Source organism: Histoplasma capsulatum (assembly GCF_000150115.1).
Source record: "Histoplasma capsulatum G186AR genomic scaffold supercont2.8, whole genome shotgun sequence".
Taxonomy (NCBI): Eukaryota; Fungi; Ascomycota; class Eurotiomycetes; order Onygenales; family Ajellomycetaceae; genus Histoplasma; species Histoplasma capsulatum.
Genome location: NW_025544808.1, coordinates 744,302 through 763,800, shown reverse-complemented (window position 1 = coordinate 763,800; position 19,499 = coordinate 744,302). Strand labels below are relative to the sequence as shown.

Genomic DNA, 19,499 nt, shown 5'->3' with positions numbered 1-19,499 from the left:
ACGAACGTCCGACGCGATACCCTCCCCCCTCCTCTTTTCGTCCCAACCTTTACTTTTTTGGTTCTCCTTTTTTGTCGCTGGCCACGATGCTTGCCAATTACTGCGATTCCTGATAGCGAAACCATATGCGGGTGCGACTTGGCCGTCTCTCATCCACAATAACACACCCGTTCTAACACCCACACACCACGACACTCACAACTAGTCGGCCCTATTAAATTCTCCCGATTCTTATCATCCAGACATTATTATAACGAGAACCACGACTGCCAAACTGGCGACACTGCGGATCTATATTTCTTATTAACACGACTACATGTTCTTTTCCTTTGTTCAACCCAATCCCTTGCCATTGCCATCTTTGGTCGGATTTTGAACCCGGGAAAACCACGTTGTGATGTGTTTTTTTTCTTGCGTTCTGCTGGACAATGTACAATTGAGAGCTTAGGGATTTTTTTTAAAAATTTTTTAATTTTATACCTCACGCATCAACGACGATCGCACTTCGACATCTTTATAATAGTCATATCTTTTGCTATTTTGAGATGTACATGGACTGAAAAACGAGGACTACGAAATAACGCGACTACGATTTGATCTTCTGGGCAAACTTATTCACTGCTACTTTCGTTGAATAGGTTTTTTCTTCTCCATTCAGCTATCAATTGCCGAACCATTCACCATTTGTTTGGACGTCCATCACCCTGAGAAAAATCAATAAAAAGATAAAAAAGATATTAAAAACAGTTTTAAAAAGGAAACGAACCATGGCCTACAGGCAACCAGGGTTGTCCCGGACGCTTCCCAAGGACTTCACATTTTACGCTGGAGATGAAGAAAATCGACCTAGGACTCCAGATCGACCGACCAAAGAGCTGACTATCCCGCCCCCGCCCCACCATTCTTCCTGCCGGTTCCGCAGACCTCGACTCACCATCTCAACCCAGCGCGAACTTTTCTGCTCACCAGACGTTCCATTGCCGTCAATCGAGCTCTCGCACGATCCGTCGGCCTCTGTAGCTGGCATTTTTGACGGTGCCGTGACTCAACCGATGACTGAGAATGCACTTCAAGTTCCACCGCGAGGCAGGGTCGATCCTAGAACGCCTCCAGCTCAAATCCGGGGCACCCCTGTTGACGAAAGGCCTTGCTGGACTTATGGCGATACTGGAGACTGCAGTCATCCCATACAACGACCATCGTCTGCTTGTTCCGATTTCTCGGATTCTTCTGCTGCGTCTTCTACATCTTGCATGTCGTACCCGTCGATGGGAGGAAGTTGCACGAGCCCGGAAAGCGAAATCCAGGATCCTTTCATTTCGTATCCCTTCACCAGCTGCAAGCAAGAGCCGGAGACTCCTTCCAAGCCAAATATCGTCCACGGGAAACCTGGTAAGATACCAACTACCAGACCGAGATGGACTTCCGAGATGGACAACCACCTGTGGAATACGTATCAAATATATCTACAGGATCCCAGAATCACCCCTTTCAAAATGGTTCCGGGGAGTTTACCCCCTTTGGGAGTCTCTCATCGCGTTGCCCGCGAAGCTAGGAAATCTTGGTCGAGAAAAAAAGGTCCTGTTCAAAGGAAAGGTCCTTCAACAGTAACTTCCGTTTCTGGTCCTGTTATATTTATGGATGGACGTGGTGGTAACAGAAAATACCAACAAGCAACCCACGACTCCGCGACACGAAGTGGAAGTACTACGCCAACTGCCAAGGTCGCACCTCCCAAACCAGCGTGGCCCAGGTCTGACTCCTTTGCGAGAAGACGTTTAAAGGATCTATGCAAACGGAAATTTTCAATCGGGCCCCATTATCAACGACTGCTTCAATCCCGTAGCCCGTCTCCTTTCTTGGAAACGTCCCCCGAATCGGCTACTAGAATTCCGTTACAATTGGGAGTATCTCATCGGAAAGCCGCCTCGTTCGCAACCCGAGATCTTGGAGTCTCACTGGTGTCCAGTTTCCTGCCAACTCAGGTCGCAGAATTGGGACCGCCAACGAGTGATCTCAATAACGGGCCCCAAAATGATTGGTTCAACAATATTTCGCGTGACCACGAACAACCAGCCCGGACCCCTAAACATTTTCACAGCCACTCGTCATCGTCTCTCGGCGACTACAGCAGCCACATCACAACTAGTTCCCTTTGCGACGAAATTCCTCGCCTGGGATCTCCATTTATGTACCATACCTGGGGCCCTGATAGCTCCCGCCGTCGTCTCCGTTCCGCCACACCGGCTAGTCAGTTTGACACAATCCACACAACTAGCTTAAAAACCCGATCACCTGGAGGACGCATAGATCAGTTTGGAAACGCCCACAAACGACGAGCCCTGCACCAGTTGGAAGATGAGTTGGACTCGAGCGGCAGCAGCCTCCAACGTCCCTTCCCTGACCTCATCCGCCAACCCAGGTACAATGATAATATGGGCCAACGGCGTGTTCGCGTGCGGAACAGGGGCATCACCACTGGCGCAATTGGTGGTTCACGAGGACGGTTGGACCAGCTTTTCAACCCTCCAGCGCATTTTGCGGAGTTTCGCGGCTCTTCCACTTCAATTTCTACTGGAACGGCTTCCACGACTAGTGCTACTACCGTTACGGCTCCTACGACGGGGGCTTCCGATGACGGACAGAAAATGCAGCAACAGGATAATAATATCAATAATATTAATAATACTAGCCACCATTTGCGACACGGTGATGATATCAAGCGACTGGGTTCCCCTTTCCACTCTGACCCCTTCGATAAGTACAACAACCGGAAACATCTTACTCCATCCCATCCCCCGCGACACGCGCCTTCGCTCTCTGATCCGTTTACCGCAACTTCCTTTGCCAGCATGCCCTCTGCTACTGCTAGGAATCTAGAACAACGTCACCCCGTACTAATGTCGAATTGTCAGGAAACCCCCAACAGTGAGAGTGCCATGACCACGCCCCGTGCGTACTTTGACGAAGAACGGGGAGGGAAAGGAGGTTCGGGTGTTGGCATGAGCATGAGTGCTGGGCTGGCAAATGGCGATGGTCTTAAGCTTGATACGCTTGATACGCCCAACACACCTTTCTCCTAACCCCCTTTCCCTTCCCTTCTCCCAAACTCCCATGCGCAAAAAGGCGTTTTCGATTGGGCGGACCTTTGTTTTAACCAAAACGCTTGTTTAAAATATACTCTTCTGTACGACAACAATGACAACGACAACGACAACGAAAAAGGACTATACTACAGGCATAGATCTCTTTTTTTTATTCATGACGGCGACGAACTTGTGTAAAACATGCGACCACATTCATTGAAATACCTACTCTTTTTCTTGCTTCTGTGCTTTTTTAAGTTTTAACATTACTTTCTTTACCTTATTTCCTTTTATTTTCTCCCACCATCTTCACTTGTGTTGTTCTGGGATTATCCCTTTTGCGCCATGTTGGGATATATCTCTGGGCTCGAATAGGGTTTTGGCATGTGTCGCAGTTGGAACATGTCTGCTTGTCCGATCGCCTACTGGATTACTGCGCCCACAACGATACACGCAACAGCATCTTTCTTATTCTGGGTCGACATGTGGACTTTATTTTATCATAACGTTACCGGCAGCGTGACTTGACTATCGACGATATTAGCCAACTATAACCCGTTTCGCACTGCGCCCCTTCCCTCCAATGGCTTTATGCAATTTTGCTCATATAAATGATGGGGAAAGAAAACAGCTCGAATTCGGAAGACAATATCTATCCTCGACAAACACCCCACAAACCCCCCTGGCCGCCCAAAGAACAGCTATCTGTCTGAGCAACGATACGTTGTAATTGTACTGCACTCACTCCACACACTCTCTCTTTTACTTTTTCTCATTTTTTCCATTGCTATCATTTCTATTTTATACTTTCTTCCCTTCCACTCCTCCCAATGAATAGATCCCTGCTTGCCTCCCTCCTTACTTTCCCAACCACGAAGCCTGGTACACAGAACAGAACAACGGACATAGTCGAAGAAAATAAAACGCAACGATAGAAATGGCCGTGAAACGAGCACCAAAATGAAGGCAAGGGGAAATAACATCAAGTTTCCACTAGAAAAACATGCTCAAAAATAATGACGTTGCCTAACGTTTTGTGACAAGTCATGGAATAGGATGTTTTCTGTTTTGGGGGGATGATCCATGGGGATTGGCTGGGAGATATCATTTCGAGGCATTTATTATTATTTATTATTACTCTTTTCAATCTTTGCAAGCTTACGCAATCTTCATTTGCAATGCATGATAGATGGAACTTGTTCGCTTTATTTTTCGCTCTTCCTCTCTTTTCTTACTTTTTATTTTTCTACTATTTTATCTATCTATTCCAGCGACTTCGCACAGAAATGAAACGGACGGACGAACCATGATACGAATTATGACGAAGAGGGGAAAAAAATATGAAAAAAAGGGAAAAAAAGAGCAAGATGATAATTGTAAACCCAAAAAAAACGGGGGCGGAGGTGGGGGAAGGGTCTCATCATTTGATTTGATTATCTTTTTTGTCATTTTTTTTTTCATCTTCGTTCTACACATTCACACATATGGTCCATAACGATACACGCGATACATACACACAACCAACATATCTCCAGCTCATTTTCTGTTTCTTATTTCTTGCTTTCTAGCTTCTTGTTTCCATCATCGTATTAATCTTGTGTGTCTTGTTCTTGGTGCTCTCAATGCTACGACTGTGCTAGGTTTGCAGTGTCTGATCATGAATGAATTACCTTATCTAGAATACTGTATGGAATGAACTGAGATGAAATTGTGAAATTGTGATTCGCTCTCTCTCTCTCTCTCTCTCTCTCTCATGTTTAGGTGTTTAGCCTTTCTTATCTTCTGTCTGCTCTCCCATTCTTTTTCTCAATGTTGATGAGAGGAAATCTTGAAGTTTGGTTTCCATTGTGTTTCGCACCTTTGATTCCGTGCCTGTTTATACAAGATATGAAAATAGATATAAAAAAAAAACATAAACAACACAGAGAACATAGCAACACACCATACCACATCACATCACACTTACCTCCTGCAGTAATCCGATTGTCTTTTCTTCTTAGCAGAGAATAAAGAGAAGAGAATAAACCAAGAACAAAAGAAGCTTATACATCCTCTAAAAAGCTCACGCTAATTATTTTATTACTTAAGGTATTCAAAAGAAGAAGGAAAACGGAAAATAAATAGAGGATATTAGATAAAGAACAAAAAACCAAACGAACAAAAGCACATAGAGAAGAGAAAGAAGCGGGAGGTATTTATTCTTTGATCATACACACATAAATAAAACGAGAGGAGGGGGGAGGAGAGAGAAGAGAAGTAGCACCAACTGATGGGTGCATGCTAGGGGGTCTTGAGTGCGGGAGGCCCTCGATCTATGGTCCATATCACACCGTTCCCCAACGCGAGCAGTTGCACAACACAAATGCACGCATCCAGTGTCATACCTATTATATACACGTGGTGACAACACAATGGAGCTGGTGGGGTGGGGGGGGGGGGGGGTGGGGGGGGAAGGGGGGAAGAAACGCATTTTAATCGAGCTCATCATTGGTGTATTATTGCTGTACAGTTCTGTGTGCTGTGCGCTGGCTCCGGTTGCGAGGGGTGTTATGTATGCAAGGTCTTGACTGAGCGGGGTCATCGGAATTGTTGGTTGGTCATTTTGGTTCGGGATTGAAGGAGCTTTTTTGCTGAAGAAAGGGGTGCCTTGATCAATGGAAATGATGGAATTGGGACGGGGATGACAAGAAATATCAAAATTCGAGGTTGGAGTTTAGGCCGAGCGGGATAGACGAAACATGAGCACAGGTGCTGTCACTCATGGTTTGCATGCAGAAGCATTTTAATTTTGATAAAGGATCCTCCACACATCCGCGCGCCTTACTTGGCAACTAGCTTCTCCAGTTTCGCTAGCTGTGCCAATAACCCCTTCTTTTCCGCATTCGCCACAAGCCACCCCTCCATCTTCTCCCGAATATACTTCATTGAATTCAGAACTGGCAGCGTGGGAGTACGATCGTCATTATCAGCAGTAAGACTTCCATTTTCCCCATCAATATCCGATCCTGGCGGTGTGACAATCCCTCTCTCCATCCGCATCCACTTTTCGCCTTGAGGGTTAAGACATAGGTCAAAAACCTCAGCCCAGAGCTCCCGCTCCCAATAACGTTTTAGAGACTCCTTGATACGATATAACTTTTTGGCTCCAAGTCCTCCAGCACCAGGCATACTCATATTTCCGTTCTCCCCACAAGAGGTCCGATTAGCAGTGGCGGGCGTAACCTCCATATACTTGCCAAATAGGAGAATATGAATGGTACCCGCGAGCCCGTACAGATCGACTTGGTATGTCCAAGGCCGGCATTCTCGCATCTCCGAACACTCATGTGCACCGATTTTCCAGTCTGCAATGAACTGGACATTTCTTGGGAAGACTTGCATATCAATCGCGCGGCCAAAGTCAATCAAGGTTATTCCCCTATTTAGCCAGCCACCTGCGCCTGTAGGCGAATAGCCTGTCTGGGAGTTCAAATAAGAGCCGTCTTCTAGGGCGGATGCGCGGGAGGCGAGATGTTTGCCTAACCTGACAAGACAATTGTCCGCTTTCAGGTCGCCATGGAGGATACCGCAGGCATGCAGAGCTTCCACGGTACGAAATAGCTCCACAGCGAAAAACATAACCACAGTCTCATCGAGTCCTTGCTCCATCGATACGGAAGAGCCATTACTAGTAACATTAACAAGGTCAATCAGGGTCCCTTGGTTTTGATAATCTTCCACAAGGTAGCCTTCGTCTTTGAAAATATGCATTTCATGTGCCCTTACAATGCTGTCCGTTGCCCGACTATAAATCGGGGATGAGCCAATGCGTGCATGCGCAATTCGAAGCATGTAGAACTCCCAAGCAGAAGGGGTCTCTGATTCCACCTTAATTGCCTCCAGGCCCCGACGGTCAGCATCCCGTTGAGGTTTAAAGGGGCTCCCACTCGAAGAATGTTGACGTTTATTATTCGCAATTCTGTCACCATTTTCTCGCTCAGAATCGGAGGTGAAAGTGTCTGGTGAGTCAACACTTTCAACCAGGTATACAGGAGCAAAGCCACCTTCCCCCAACTCTTGATTGATAGCGTAACTCCGGTTTGCACCTGGAAAACAGAGAACCGGGGGTGTTATGGCTGAGCGGTCGGTTCCGGCCACCTTAGAGTGTTTCGAGATACTTTTGATGTATTTCCGTATGTCAGAGGCGCGGCATGCTTTTTGGCTACCATGGTCATGGTAGCCCGGATATGTATGAAGGGAGGGATATATGCTTTTGAGAATTTTCTCTCTAATTTTCGGTTCTATTGGATTGCATTGACATTCGTCAATGATCAGCTTCGATTTGCAGGGTGACTTTGTCTTCATTGGTGAGGCCTTCAGCTTCTTCGCAAGACGGCTCGGAGAACTCTCCTCAGGCAAAGACGAAAACAGAGTATCGTTCGATTGGGTGAATTCATGGAATGGGCTACTCAGGAGCAAGTCGTCCATCTCCGGTATCATAGGGGTTGAAGGCACAACCTTTCTCGAGGGAGTTTTCGTATTCGCAAACTGCTTTCCTTTGAATGTCGTTGAACCAAACGACGATTCCGTCATTTCCACAATTGGCGTCATAAATGGTAGTCGGTTCTGGGCCATTATCGCTGCGTCCCTGTAGGGACCTGAAGGCGCATTGAAGTCTTCAGGAGGAACAGGCACAAACTTATTCCTACTTTGAGAGTTTCCAGCTGCTGGGGTGGAAATACCATGTGGAGCAGGGTTAGTTATGGAGGAGTCAGGATGAGTTCCGGCTGTCATGGATTCAGTATTTAGAGTGTGTGGTTGTGTTATATCTTGGGTTTGTTCATTGAATTCTTCATGGTAAACGCTTGGGATGTGTCGGCTGGCGGTGAATTCTGTCCAGTCACTAACACCAACACTCTCAGCTCGTGTCTCATCTTCCTCGAAATTATCGTCATCCCTTGTCTTTCTGAAAGTAGTTGTCTCGTCCTCTCCAATCTCGCTGGGGGTTCCTGATATCCTCCCTGTACATGTGCTCTCCCCAGCACTTGTGTAGTCATCGTCTTCGTAGTCACTACCACAAAGACTCTCTGCCTGTTCTCGAGCAGTTTCCGACTTAAGTGGCTGGTTGAAAATGCTATATATTTCGTCCGTAGCAGCTCGAGTATGGAACGTCATGGTGGGTTCGGATGTATTTTTGCGTTTTATTTTTGGGCCAGTCGGCGATTCCAGGTTGGTTCTTACTGTATTTTTGATCAGTTCAGTCACTTCTTAAAGCCCTAAAGGAATGATAATAGCAAAAGAACTTGCCTATCTTCGTTTCTCCCTTGATTTCTCGAACTTTGAGACGTCTCGATTTCGATCCTTTTCCATCACAGCTGATTTCCGTGCCATGGGTATCATCTGGTTGCGTGGATTGTTCGTGAACTACAAGCTTCTCCTTCAATTTGGTTGATATGTTTTTAACCACCTCATCTTCCCCGTGGGCAAAAGGATCCCTGTATGGAACATTGCCAGATATCTCCATCAAAGGTTCCTTTTCTTCTTTCGACCAATTTTTGTCCATCCATCCCCGACTGTATGCTCGGAGCTCTTCAAGACTCATTTCAACGAGCGGGTTATCAGGGTCAGGATATATAGCCTCAAGGTTGACATATACTCGTTCAACTTTACCAGTTCTGGGATTGACTGTTTCTTTCTCATTGCGAGGGAGAGGTATATTGTTTAATATTATTGCTTGAAGACGTCCAGGTGAGGACGGTGATGTAGATGTCTGAAATACACCAAAAATCATGGAAAAAACGCCATATGGATACATGACAGAAATTAGTCCTATGATCGTGAATATGGGACATCAGATTTGCTTTTGAATAATGGGGACGTCGAAAAAAAATATGCAACTCACCTTATCCTTAAACACCTCCATCTTTTGTACTGTTCCAACCCGTTTCCCTGATTTCAATGTTTCCCCGACCCAAGGTTTCGCCTCCACTGTATTCTCCTTCCTGCGATCATGCAGCGACCCAATACTCTCCCAACCCTTTGCTTCACTACCGGCCAGCGGTTTTCCACCATCTTGCGTGCTATCGGCATCGGAGAAAATCGCCATCTTTGGCTTTCCAGACCTCTTGGATGTCGGACCTCTGGCGGCTGCTGGTGTTGGTGCTTGGGGGTCAACGGGCGACGGCGCAGTGGAAGCGAAGGGGTCGATTTTCGCTGCCAAGGCTGGCCGCACCTTGGGCAAAGCAGGTGAGGATGGTCCGTCTGAGGGCCGTGGCTGATGTTCAAGCCGGGCTCGAAATTCATTGAATTTTCGTAGTAATCGTTCAGTGGGTCGCGCCTCTCGTTCTAGCCCTAGTATATAAATCTCCTCTGCCTGTGTAAACCGCCCAGCACTTTCTAACCAGGAAGCAAATTCTTCGTAAAATAGGGCAAGATTCTCTCCGACACCATGTCGCGCCAAAAACGCAAATGTCTCTCGTGGTGCATCGGAGAAAATTCGAATATAATGTAGCCAGAGTTTCAGATATCGTGGGTCGTTCTTATAATGGGTCGACGACAAAAACGCTTTCGTCGCACGCTCCAGTAGTGGAAGAAGACCAGATTGTGGTGTAGCCTGTGATGATGGATATGCATCCAAAGTCCACTTCACGTAGCGGTCATATATATCCAGCGGGTCGTCAGATTCGGCGATGGATTGAAGTTCGACTTCGTATTCTCGGCGGATTGAATCATTAAAAGATCTGGTTTCATCTAGTCCTAGTGATGAAGCACCACCAGGGCCTCCAGAGAGAACAGCAGCAAGTGCCCTCGCTGACCGTCCACCAGGAAGGGATTGAACATTTTCCTTTTGTGCCTCTATCAAATCAAAGTCAATCAAATCCCCTGGCGCCATTGTGGATTTGGGACAGCGACTATGGGACCATGTAAGACCGAAAGTAACAAGAACAGCGAGTTACCTGCTCATTAATGGGAGAGTTGTAGACCAAAGAGTTCAAATGGCAAAGAGGGTCTGAGGATGTCGAGTCCGAGTATTAATCTTGCTCTTCTCTGTTGTTTTGCTGGTTCTTTTTTGATTCGTCAACAGCAGGAACGACTGTTGCCGTGGCAACAGTCACATGATTATATTAGTCAAGTGTTAGCTAATACAGACCGGTGGCCTGTGCACGTCTAACTAAGTTAGCTAAAATGACATCACCCACCCAAAGCTTTGGTTTAACTTTCCCCGAAAATAACCTATTGCTCGCTGGAAGTCCATAGTTACAATAAACCAACCTTCCACCTCCATCGTTTAGTTCTTTTATGTTAATGAAGTTTGCCTCTGGGCATTCGTTTTCGAGCCAAAGAGTTTTTAGATGGTGTGTCAACGGTAGACCGGGACCCAATTGACCATAAATGTTTTATGCGCTCGCTTCATTTCCAGCATACACGAGAACGCTGCTACTCCTTCCTACCAGTGGCTGACTGGCATTCCATATAACAAACACTCTCTCATTACAAGAAAACCCAAGAAGGGAAATAAAGTTATAGCGATGCAACGTTATATTCCCTTGCCCTAGCTCTATTCTTGCTCGAACACCATCTGCAAGCTAGTACGGCTTGGCCATCACCACCGATGTATCAGCAGCATCCACAATTCCCATATTGTGCAAGCGTGCCACGCGAGTAGGAGCGTGGCCGTCCAGTGCCAATGCCCTGCATCTAGATTCGGGGGTCTGCGAGGTCATACTTGGGTTGCCCAAGATTTGGTCGATTTGGGCAAGCCCGTCTGCTTTCAAAGCTTAATGCCAACACTTTCGAGCGTAGAAGCCTGTCAGTGGTGAATTGACAACGCTGGGGACAATAAGACATATGTATGTAGCTCCAATTGGCTAACATGATCTCGAAATATCCGTTCCACTTTCAGTTCATCAGGGTATAGGAAATACTTTTGCCATCGTTTCCAACCAAAGGCGTCATTTGAACACAAATGTAGCATGCCTTGGTATATTCCCAATGCTCAGGGTACCAACCAGCAAATTCCCAATCCACAAAGCCGGATAATCTACCATTATGTATCAACACGTTTGCTGGGTTAAGATCTGCATGTGCAAAAAATACAAAGTACATCGAGAATGTACTGTTCATCTGCCATCACATCTCTATCAATGGTGTCTGGAATTGGGCCACACATAGCTGCCAGTCGTTTGTGTTCAAATCTGCAACTTTGTCATATGGGTCCTGTGCTGTCATTATCATTGTCAATTTTCTATAGGGTCAGGTGACCTACACTAGCGTAGGTCAGTCACCCGAGGGGTCAGCCGACGTGTAACCTGGGCAGCACAGATATGAAGGTGAGAGATGCTGACTTGAATTAGGCGGGCAGGCAGTAAGCGGAGACTTCCTATACAAATTGCATGGACAGCCAGTCAGATGTAACACCTTGTATCCGCGTATCGGACATACTGTATCGATCTTGTTGTTGAATGATCGCATCTTAACCCATTTCTCTGCATTTCGAACCAGGATGTTGATCCCTCCGTACGGCCCTGCTGCTGCTGCTGATTTGAAATCCAGATGATTTGGTTCTGTATACGGAGTAGTAGATACTAGTATCCTTTTATGTTTACTGGGGTGCTCCCGGATCCCCCGGCCCACCTACGCAGTAAGCAGTATATATATACAGTACATTCAACTTCTCTGTCCAGCAAAGGGCATATCCAGCAATTCTGCAAATATATTTTTGTGCCAATATCTTTCCACCGGCCAAAATGTCAGCGTCAGACTGCTGCCTCAAGGGGTTCGAATGGGACGGTACGCCAACCGGACGGGTTGGGAAACTTGGCAATAACGACGTCTACATTGCTGGTGACAACTCTGATGTCGCCGTGATGCTCATTCATGATCTGTTTGGCTGGACATTTCCCAACCTGCGCATATTAGCCGACCACTACGCACGTGAGGCTAATGTAACTGTCTACCTCCCCGACTTCTTTGGGGGAGCCATATTATCGTTCGAAAACATCATCGCCGGCAGGTTTGACCTACTTGACCTCCCGAACTTCATGAAAGAAAACGGCCGCGAAATGCGTGAACCCGAAATCTTCGAGTGCGCCAGGGCGCTGCGCCTGAGTTATAAGAAGGTTGGTGCCATAGGCTTTTGCTATGGGGGCTGGGCCGTTTTCAGATTGGGAGCGAAGGAACACCAGCCGCGTCTCGTTGATTGCATCTCGATGGGGCATCCAACGTACTTGACAAAGAAAGACATCGACGAGGTGGCAGTTCCCGTGCAGGTTCTGGCCCCCGAAACCGATGGGATGTATTCCCCCGAGCTCAAATTGCACACGTTTGAGACGATCCAGAAACTGGGATTGCCGTTGGACTATCACCACTTTCCCGGTGTGGAGCATGGTTGCCTCGTTCGTGGTGACGCTAGGAATCAAGGAGAACGAGAAGCTATGACGAGAGCGAAGAATGCGGCTGTTGGCTGGTTTAAACAGTGTTTGTTCGATTCGGAGGCATGAGATATTATTGCCCTTTGGGTCCCTTCTCTGGGTGATTAATTGGCGTTCGCCTCCTGGCGTACAATGCCGGATGATTGGGGTTTCTTGAGCCGGATATATCTTGATGTTGGAATTGCTCAATCAGATTTACCACTATGTGCTACTTGCTGCCAGTTGGATACTACGGTACTATAAAATGATGCAATTGAGTACTAGTAACTATTGAAATCTTTTACCGCGCATCCCTAAAATATGATAATTTTAACGGTAAACCCGTTGCAATACAGTAGAAGTTATCTCATGCATCATATATAATCCATCGAAACTTGAATTGATAGATCTTGATGTTCACCCCAGGGGTCAAGATCTTGCCTATTGAGGCTAGCGTTGACACGGTTTCTGGTGCAGCGTCAAGTTCAACTTTAAATATCAAGGACGACGCTTTTCAAAACACCTCCGAGCATATCCCGCCAATTGTTTCAACCACTGATTTAGAGATGCTCGTCGATATTACCTTGTAGTTGCCATCAACAAAATTCAGCCGCCATAACATTAGACACTCAGTAATGGCGACAAGAGCCACCCGCAGCTCTCGATTCGTTCCGAACATTCCCTCGTGTGATCAATCGCCAAAGCCGAAAGTATCAATTAACCATTCGGGCAGTCCCCCAGCGCATACGTCGAAACCTTCTGAACCTGCACCGCCTAATCCTAATATCACCATTAAAACGAACGGCTCAAAGGCTGTGGGAACGTTCAGTGGAGCTGAGGGCGATGCGGGAGTATCAAAAATAGGACATACGAAAAAAGTTATGGTAGAGAAAGGGACGGCTGAAATCTTACAACGCGGTACGAAAAGGAAAGCGACGGTATCGAACTCAGAAGGAGAACGCTCTAGTGAGGAAGAAGTTGAAGCAGAATATAAAGTCAAAGCGGAAAAGCGGCCGAAAAAGAACAAAGTAAAGGAGGAGGCTACGATAGAAATGAACCCACTAGCATCTCGAACTACAAATCTGCGAATGTTTGTTGGAGCTCATATTAGCGCCGCAAAAGGTTTGTATCTCCATTCCCTTCGCTCGCGACAGGAGATATATCCAAAAGCTAATACTCATCATAGGGGTTCAAAATGCTGTTACAAACAGCCTTTACATCGGGTTAGCGTTTCGACTGGAAAATCTCATATCTGTTTTCTCGATTTTGTACCCCAAATCAGATTTTTGTATCTAACAAGAGATAGAGGAAATGCCTTTGCGCTATTTTTAAAATCGCAGAGAAAATGGGACAACCCACCATTACAGAGCGAGCATCGAGACCAATTTCGGCAACTTTGTTTAGATCATAACTACGATGCTTCGAAGTAAGTGACTAGCTGATTTCGATCTCCTAAAGGGAATACACAAACTGATTCCGATCCAGGCACGTTCTTCCTCATGGCTCGTATTTGGTGAATCTGGCTCAAGAAGACCCAACAAAAGCAAAGCAGGCATACGATTCTTTTCTTGATGATCTGAAACGTTGTGAAGAGCTTGGTATCAAGCTCTATAATTTCCAGTACGTTTCACTTCATCATCTGGCTCCCCCTTGATGCTCTGTTAAACACTCCACGCAATGGCGGATCGTTGATTTTTTCAAAACAGCCCGGGCGCAACCAACAAAGCCTCCCTAGAGTCTTCATTATCACGATTGGCGCAAGCTCTCGTTTCCGCTCTCAAAGCTACGACGACAGTTGTTCCAGTCCTCGAAACTATGTGTGGTCATGGTACCACGATAGGAGGGCCATTATCACACTTCAAATCACTCCTTGCTCTTATTCCAGACACTTACCGTTCTCGCATTGGTATATGCGTGGACACTTGCCACAGTTTCGCTGCTGGATACGACCTCCGTAGCCCCAGCAGCTGGAATAGTTTCATGGAAGAATTTGATAAAGAAATAGGCTTGCAGTACCTACGAGCTTTCCACCTGAACGACTCCAAAACCCCATTGGGTAGCCGACGAGATTTACACGCAAATATAGGAACTGGGTTTCTCGGTCTGAGGGCTTTTCATAATTTAATGAATGACAAGAGATTAGAAGGCATTCCGATGATCTTAGAAACACCTATTGACCGACCTGCGAAATCGGAGGCAGAGATGGCTACTGGGAAACCAGACGACGAGAACGGCGTTTGTAAGGGCGATCACTCGAACGAAACGGATTCCAAGAAAAAAAATAACTCTGCCAAAAAAGGCCCAACGAAGAAAGCAAAACCAGGCAAGTCGGTTATGATTGAGGATAAGTCTATATGGGCGAAGGAGATCAAGATTCTCGAATCGCTTATTGGCATGGATACTGAAAGCGACGAATTTCTTAGACTGGAGGCGGAATTGGCGGAGCAGGGGAAGGAAGAAAGAGAGAAACATCAGACAATGTTTGATAAAAAGCAAGAGAAGGAGTCGAAGCAAAGGGATCTACGGGATATGTTTTCCACAAACGGTAAAGTGAAGGGGAAGTCTAAAGCTAGCACCACTAGTGCAGGAAAAAGGAAGAAATCAAAAGAGGACAACACTGATTATTCAGACTGAGAAAATAAATTATGGAGGCGGTTTCCCTTTTTGATATCAAGGTATCTTGTCTTTGTGTCATACATTTTTCTGCCGATCTCTTGTTCCTGATTATTCGGTCTCTACGAGACGGCTGGCTCGTTCAGATTTTCAGATCACTTTCTGATCGGCTCGGACTAGGGCCATTCTCTCTTGTATAAACGGGAAATGAAGCTCCCGTCAACTCGCCCTTAGCGGAAGTCGCGAATCGGATTTCAAGCCAACATGGTACGCTGACGGACAAGGTGCATTCTTTCCTTACATATCGACGTTGTCATTGAAGTGGTCCTATTGAGAGCATACCTAATTACCACAACGAAATGCCGTTGTTGACCTAACCGCGAAATAGCAACATGGAGTTGTGGGAGAAGTATATATCTTTGTCAATGCTAGACTGCAGCACTCTTCGATTCCTGTTATGTCATCTGTTTGGGCCTAGCAATCATGTCCTTCCAATACCCCAGTACTACAAGGGGTCCATTCACAAGGGTGCCTCCGCAGCGCAATTGGATAGCGCGTTCGATTGCTATCGAGAAGTACGAAGTTCGAGCCTCCCAGGGACGGTTGGCTTGGTTGCCGTCATTTACCCCTTTGCTTCTGAGGTGTGACATTTTAGCCGTTCTAGCCTGGCACAAAATAATCGAACTTGCTGGAAGTTGGTAGCTAGCTGTGATGTTTAATCGAAGGCTCAGGTTAAATATTATTTTAGAGTTTAACCGTCATTGAGATAATGGGGGAGTATACATGCAAATCAAGCATTTGCCTTGCGTCAGCATAAAATTATGGGGCAGATTAGGACAAATGTATTATAAATGGAATTGAAATCCCGGGAAAAGCAAAACTAGCAAGAGTACGACACAAATACATTGGCGAGGACTGAAATCAAAAGAGGGTAGATGTTCCCCTCAAAAAGCACAAAGGGAGAAAGAAGGGATCTAGAGATATGACCGCCAGGAAATAACACTCCTCCTTTGACTTCAGAGATATCCGATCGCTCAACTATTCCTTGCTCTGTTTACTTGCCGAAACACACCAATTATTCCAATCCGAGAAGAATGACGGCTGGATATGACACTTCTTGCTTGTAAGTTGCTTCTTGCGTGTCTCGCCATAAATATCGACAATATCCGACAAACTATCCTTTCCATGCGCCACAAGAATCTTCACCAGCAGCAGACTCGCCTGACTACAGGCCGATGCATGAATAGCCGGCCCGCTATGCGTGGCTTCCTGATGAACAGCCTTCAATAGTTCCCAGACTGGCTCCGCAGATTCGATGGCGGGGATGCTAGCTGTTCCTTTGCATTGTTTGGTATATTCCCTGAGCACATTACCGGCGCGAGTAGCGATTTGTTTGGTCCTTGACTTGCGACTGAGTTGTAATAAGGGCATAAGAAGGTTGAGGGCAAGGATGCTGGAATGACATTTCTTCACATAGATTTCGAGCAGGTCGAGCACGCGGTTTTTGAAATTGAGCATGGTCTCTTTGGCGTCTCTTTGCTCTTTCTTTTTGCTATGGACTTGCTTGCGTGCGCGGAAGACCTTTGCGATTTGATCGTCAAGGGCTTCCATTTCGTCGTCATCCATGGAGGCGTCATCGGAGCCAGACGAGGAGGCATCCAGGTCCTTGTCGGCTCGGTGGGTTCCTAATGCTGAAGCGAGTTTCGCTTCGAAGGATTCGAGTTCGCCATCGTCTTCCTCTTCGGAGTTACTGTCTTTTGACTCTTCATCGGATTTGTCGCCGGTTTCCCCAGAAGAGGCTTGGCTGATTACTTCAACATCATCCACCTCGTCATCATCGGTGTTTTCAGCATCAACCATTTCTACATCACTGCCCACTTCTTGGGTTTCAAATATTTCCTCCTGACCTGCCAAAGTGTCCTTAGCTTCAAGGATCTTGGTTGGAAAGAGAGTCAGCATATATCGAGATTTCTAATTAAAAATGATAGTGACATGCATACATCAATCAAAGATTGAAGACCAGTCGCAGTGACTTGATCTGCAAAAGCTCCAAACACTTGCTCGCTCATCCGACGAAAAAGTTGCGATTGCTTCGATGCGAAACTGAGAAGGATTTCCACAAGCGCATCCGACCCCTCTTCTGCCTCGTCACGCTCTGATTTGTGGCCAAGGAATGTAGAATAACAGAATTTTAGCTCGTCAAGCATCGAAACAGCATCAGCATCTCCGTTATACACTTGCAAGATGGTCATCGAGTACAGAAGTATAAGTGCCTGGATACTGGATGCTTCCTTCTTCTCAGCGCGTTTTTCCTGTTAAGAGTTGAAAAGTTAGCCTTAATATACCGAAGGCAAATGCATCAGTTATTTTACCTTATGGGTAAGCTTTTTTAGCGTTTTGAAAGCAGACGTAACAGATTCTTTGATGTCTTCGCCCATTTCAATGACAAATTTGCCCCAGGTCCCTTCCACATCCATTTCATGGATCTTGCGAACCACAGTGTAAGGGACGGCAGCTGGACTCTTCCGGCCACTGATGACGATATGCAAACAGGACATCATCCTATTACGAAATAACTCCTGGGTAGCTTCCGTGATTGGAGGTTTTACTGGAGTTAGCTTGCTGCTTCTGTTACTTTCATTGTGTACAAAATAAGCAAAGCGAGCTAGGAGGAGCAAAACACTCTCGATTGATGACTGTAACTCGTCAGAGGCAGTGGCGTTAATGACAGACGACGCCTGTGTCCTCACGGCCGAGAGCAAATATCCAGCAAGTTGTTGTCGAGTCGATGCTGCAGCTTTAACATCTTCAATGCCGGGAGCCGCAATCATTTTTTCAAATAACGGGATGATCTCCTTCAAAGTGTCCACGCTGAGGGTAGATATCATTTTTTCAATAGTTCTGGTCTTCGTAATGTGATCAAAGTTTACCGCACCATTTGGGCCCATTAGTCCGCTTATAGCATCCACAATAAATTCTGGCTCCCTTGCTATGCGCGCTTGGATGGACCTGAGTGCCTTCGCAGCTATCCGGTGAAGGTACCGATCTTCAACAGCTAGCTGATTCATGAAACACCGCAAGAGGTTTCTCGTGAAGACCAATGCAGCAAGATGTGGCGGGGCCTCGTTCATAGTCTTTATAAAAAGGAGGAAACCCCAATATTTCCGCTCCTCAGAGGATGCAGCTGCAAATAGCCCGTCTAAATGAAATTAGTATACAAATCACAAGTGCGTGCATAATCGCTAAAAACTTACTATCAACAACATCAGTCCAAATATCCGTGAAACTAGCTTGCGTTGCATTTAAATCCTGGGTTCTTGACGATCCATTTTGATTAGATGGCCGTGTATACAGCTTCTGCAGAACAATGTCCCACGTGAAATGTAATTTTGGATTCCAAACACCAGAATTCTGTGCTTTGTCATTCTCCTTGCCATGTTCAGACTGTGATTCGGGCGTCTCTTTCATTATTTTCGCAAGGGCAGCCCTTTCCCGTACATGGAGGGGACTACCATGCTTCCATACGCCTTCAGGGAATTTCATTGTTGAAAACAGGTCTATTGCCGCAATCCATATAGCGACACCTTCCGGGGTTTTAGCGAGGCCATTTTGGCATAGGACATCCAACGCCGACTCGGCATATTTAACGTCAAATCCGTGGGTCTGGATATCTCTCAAGGAACAAAAGATTATCCATCCGCACTCCTCACGCAGCCACGGTTTCTTCTTGGCCAGTGCGAACAAGGTAGTGAGGATCTTTACCCATTCTTCGAATGGCACCCGGGATTGAAATAACACTGAAGATTTTATGAGAGCTTCCGCTCCAAAAAGTCGACCAAAGTGGTGATCCCTTTCCTCCTGTTGTCGTAATGAGCAATAATGAATCATTTTATATACCCGGGAAAATTACAGAACGATCTATGCTTACCTGGCCTGATACGGCACCTCCAGGAGTTGATTGCGCTTCCCAAATCTCAATCGCTCTCGCAACGCCCAAACTCGAAGATGTCGTATCTCTATGTGAGGAGAAAACTTGAGAGAGGGTTTCCGTCAAAGCGATTGAAAACCCGATTCTGGCGGCTTTTCGACCGCTACATAGCCCGCGAAACAGGCGCTGTAATGTCTTTTCGATTTGATCATCCGAAGGTTTCTGATCAGGAGTAAATCGAGACACAAGCTGCTGGGCAGCTTTTAATCTAATTTCTCCATTCTCGTTTGCCAGATCTTCGTAGAGTTCTACGAGTTTGACATCCACATTGACGGGCTCACGGCGCCTTTTTCTGGACGTAGGTGGAAAGGGAGCCATGCCTTTCTTTCCCCTTGCGAAAGTGAAAGTGAGGGATAAGAAAGGAATATTACAGCCTCTTGCTCCCCAAAATTTTTGGAGAATTCCCTTGGTATTGTATATAAA

The 19,499-nt window shown here is 46.3% G+C and overlaps 6 protein-coding genes and 1 pseudogene across 7 annotated transcripts; 4 read left to right on the top strand and 3 right to left on the bottom strand.

Moving 5' to 3' along the window:
- Window positions 1–757: 757 nt before the first annotated feature.
- HCBG_06056 (uncharacterized protein) lies at window positions 758–3,083 on the top strand (the record flags this gene model as incomplete). The annotated part of the gene is made up of 1 exon (XM_045433105.1): window positions 758–3,083. The coding sequence occupies one exon, from the start codon at window positions 768–770 to the stop codon at window positions 3,081–3,083; it is 2,316 nt and encodes a 771-aa protein (XP_045286273.1).
- Window positions 3,084–5,906: 2,823 nt separating this feature from the next.
- HCBG_06055 (spindle assembly checkpoint protein SLDA) lies at window positions 5,907–10,089 on the bottom strand (the record flags this gene model as incomplete). Its single annotated transcript, XM_045433104.1, has 3 exons — window positions 5,907–8,305; window positions 8,331–8,835; window positions 8,968–10,089. 3 exons carry the CDS (start codon window positions 9,955–9,957, stop codon window positions 5,907–5,909), a joined length of 3,894 nt encoding a protein of 1,297 aa, XP_045286272.1.
- A 562-nt stretch (window positions 10,090–10,651) lies between these two features.
- HCBG_06054 (uncharacterized protein) lies at window positions 10,652–11,235 on the bottom strand (the record flags this gene model as incomplete). Its single annotated transcript, XM_045433103.1, has 3 exons — window positions 10,652–10,842; window positions 10,991–11,106; window positions 11,183–11,235. 3 exons carry the CDS (start codon window positions 11,233–11,235, stop codon window positions 10,652–10,654), a joined length of 360 nt encoding a protein of 119 aa, XP_045286271.1.
- A 577-nt stretch (window positions 11,236–11,812) lies between these two features.
- On the top strand, window positions 11,813–12,565 carry HCBG_06053 (dienelactone hydrolase; the record flags this gene model as incomplete). Its single annotated transcript, XM_045433102.1, has 1 exon — window positions 11,813–12,565. The coding sequence occupies one exon, from the start codon at window positions 11,813–11,815 to the stop codon at window positions 12,563–12,565; it is 753 nt and encodes a 250-aa protein (XP_045286270.1).
- A 545-nt stretch (window positions 12,566–13,110) lies between these two features.
- Window positions 13,111–15,109, top strand: HCBG_06052 (DNA lyase; the record flags this gene model as incomplete). Its single annotated transcript, XM_045433101.1, has 5 exons — window positions 13,111–13,597; window positions 13,662–13,698; window positions 13,782–13,901; window positions 13,961–14,095; window positions 14,182–15,109. The coding sequence occupies 5 exons, from the start codon at window positions 13,111–13,113 to the stop codon at window positions 15,107–15,109; spliced, it is 1,707 nt and encodes a 568-aa protein (XP_045286269.1).
- Window positions 15,110–15,618: 509 nt separating this feature from the next.
- Window positions 15,619–15,690, top strand: HCBG_11047 (annotated as a pseudogene). The gene has a single exon. The product of its transcript is annotated as a tRNA-OTHER (tRNA).
- A 341-nt stretch (window positions 15,691–16,031) lies between these two features.
- Window positions 16,032–19,394, bottom strand: HCBG_06051 (DNA-directed DNA polymerase; the record flags this gene model as incomplete). Its single annotated transcript, XM_045433100.1, has 5 exons — window positions 16,032–17,023; window positions 17,089–17,400; window positions 17,461–18,287; window positions 18,343–18,946; window positions 19,017–19,394. 5 exons carry the CDS (start codon window positions 19,392–19,394, stop codon window positions 16,127–16,129), a joined length of 3,018 nt encoding a protein of 1,005 aa, XP_045286268.1.
- Window positions 19,395–19,499: the final 105 nt, after the last annotated feature.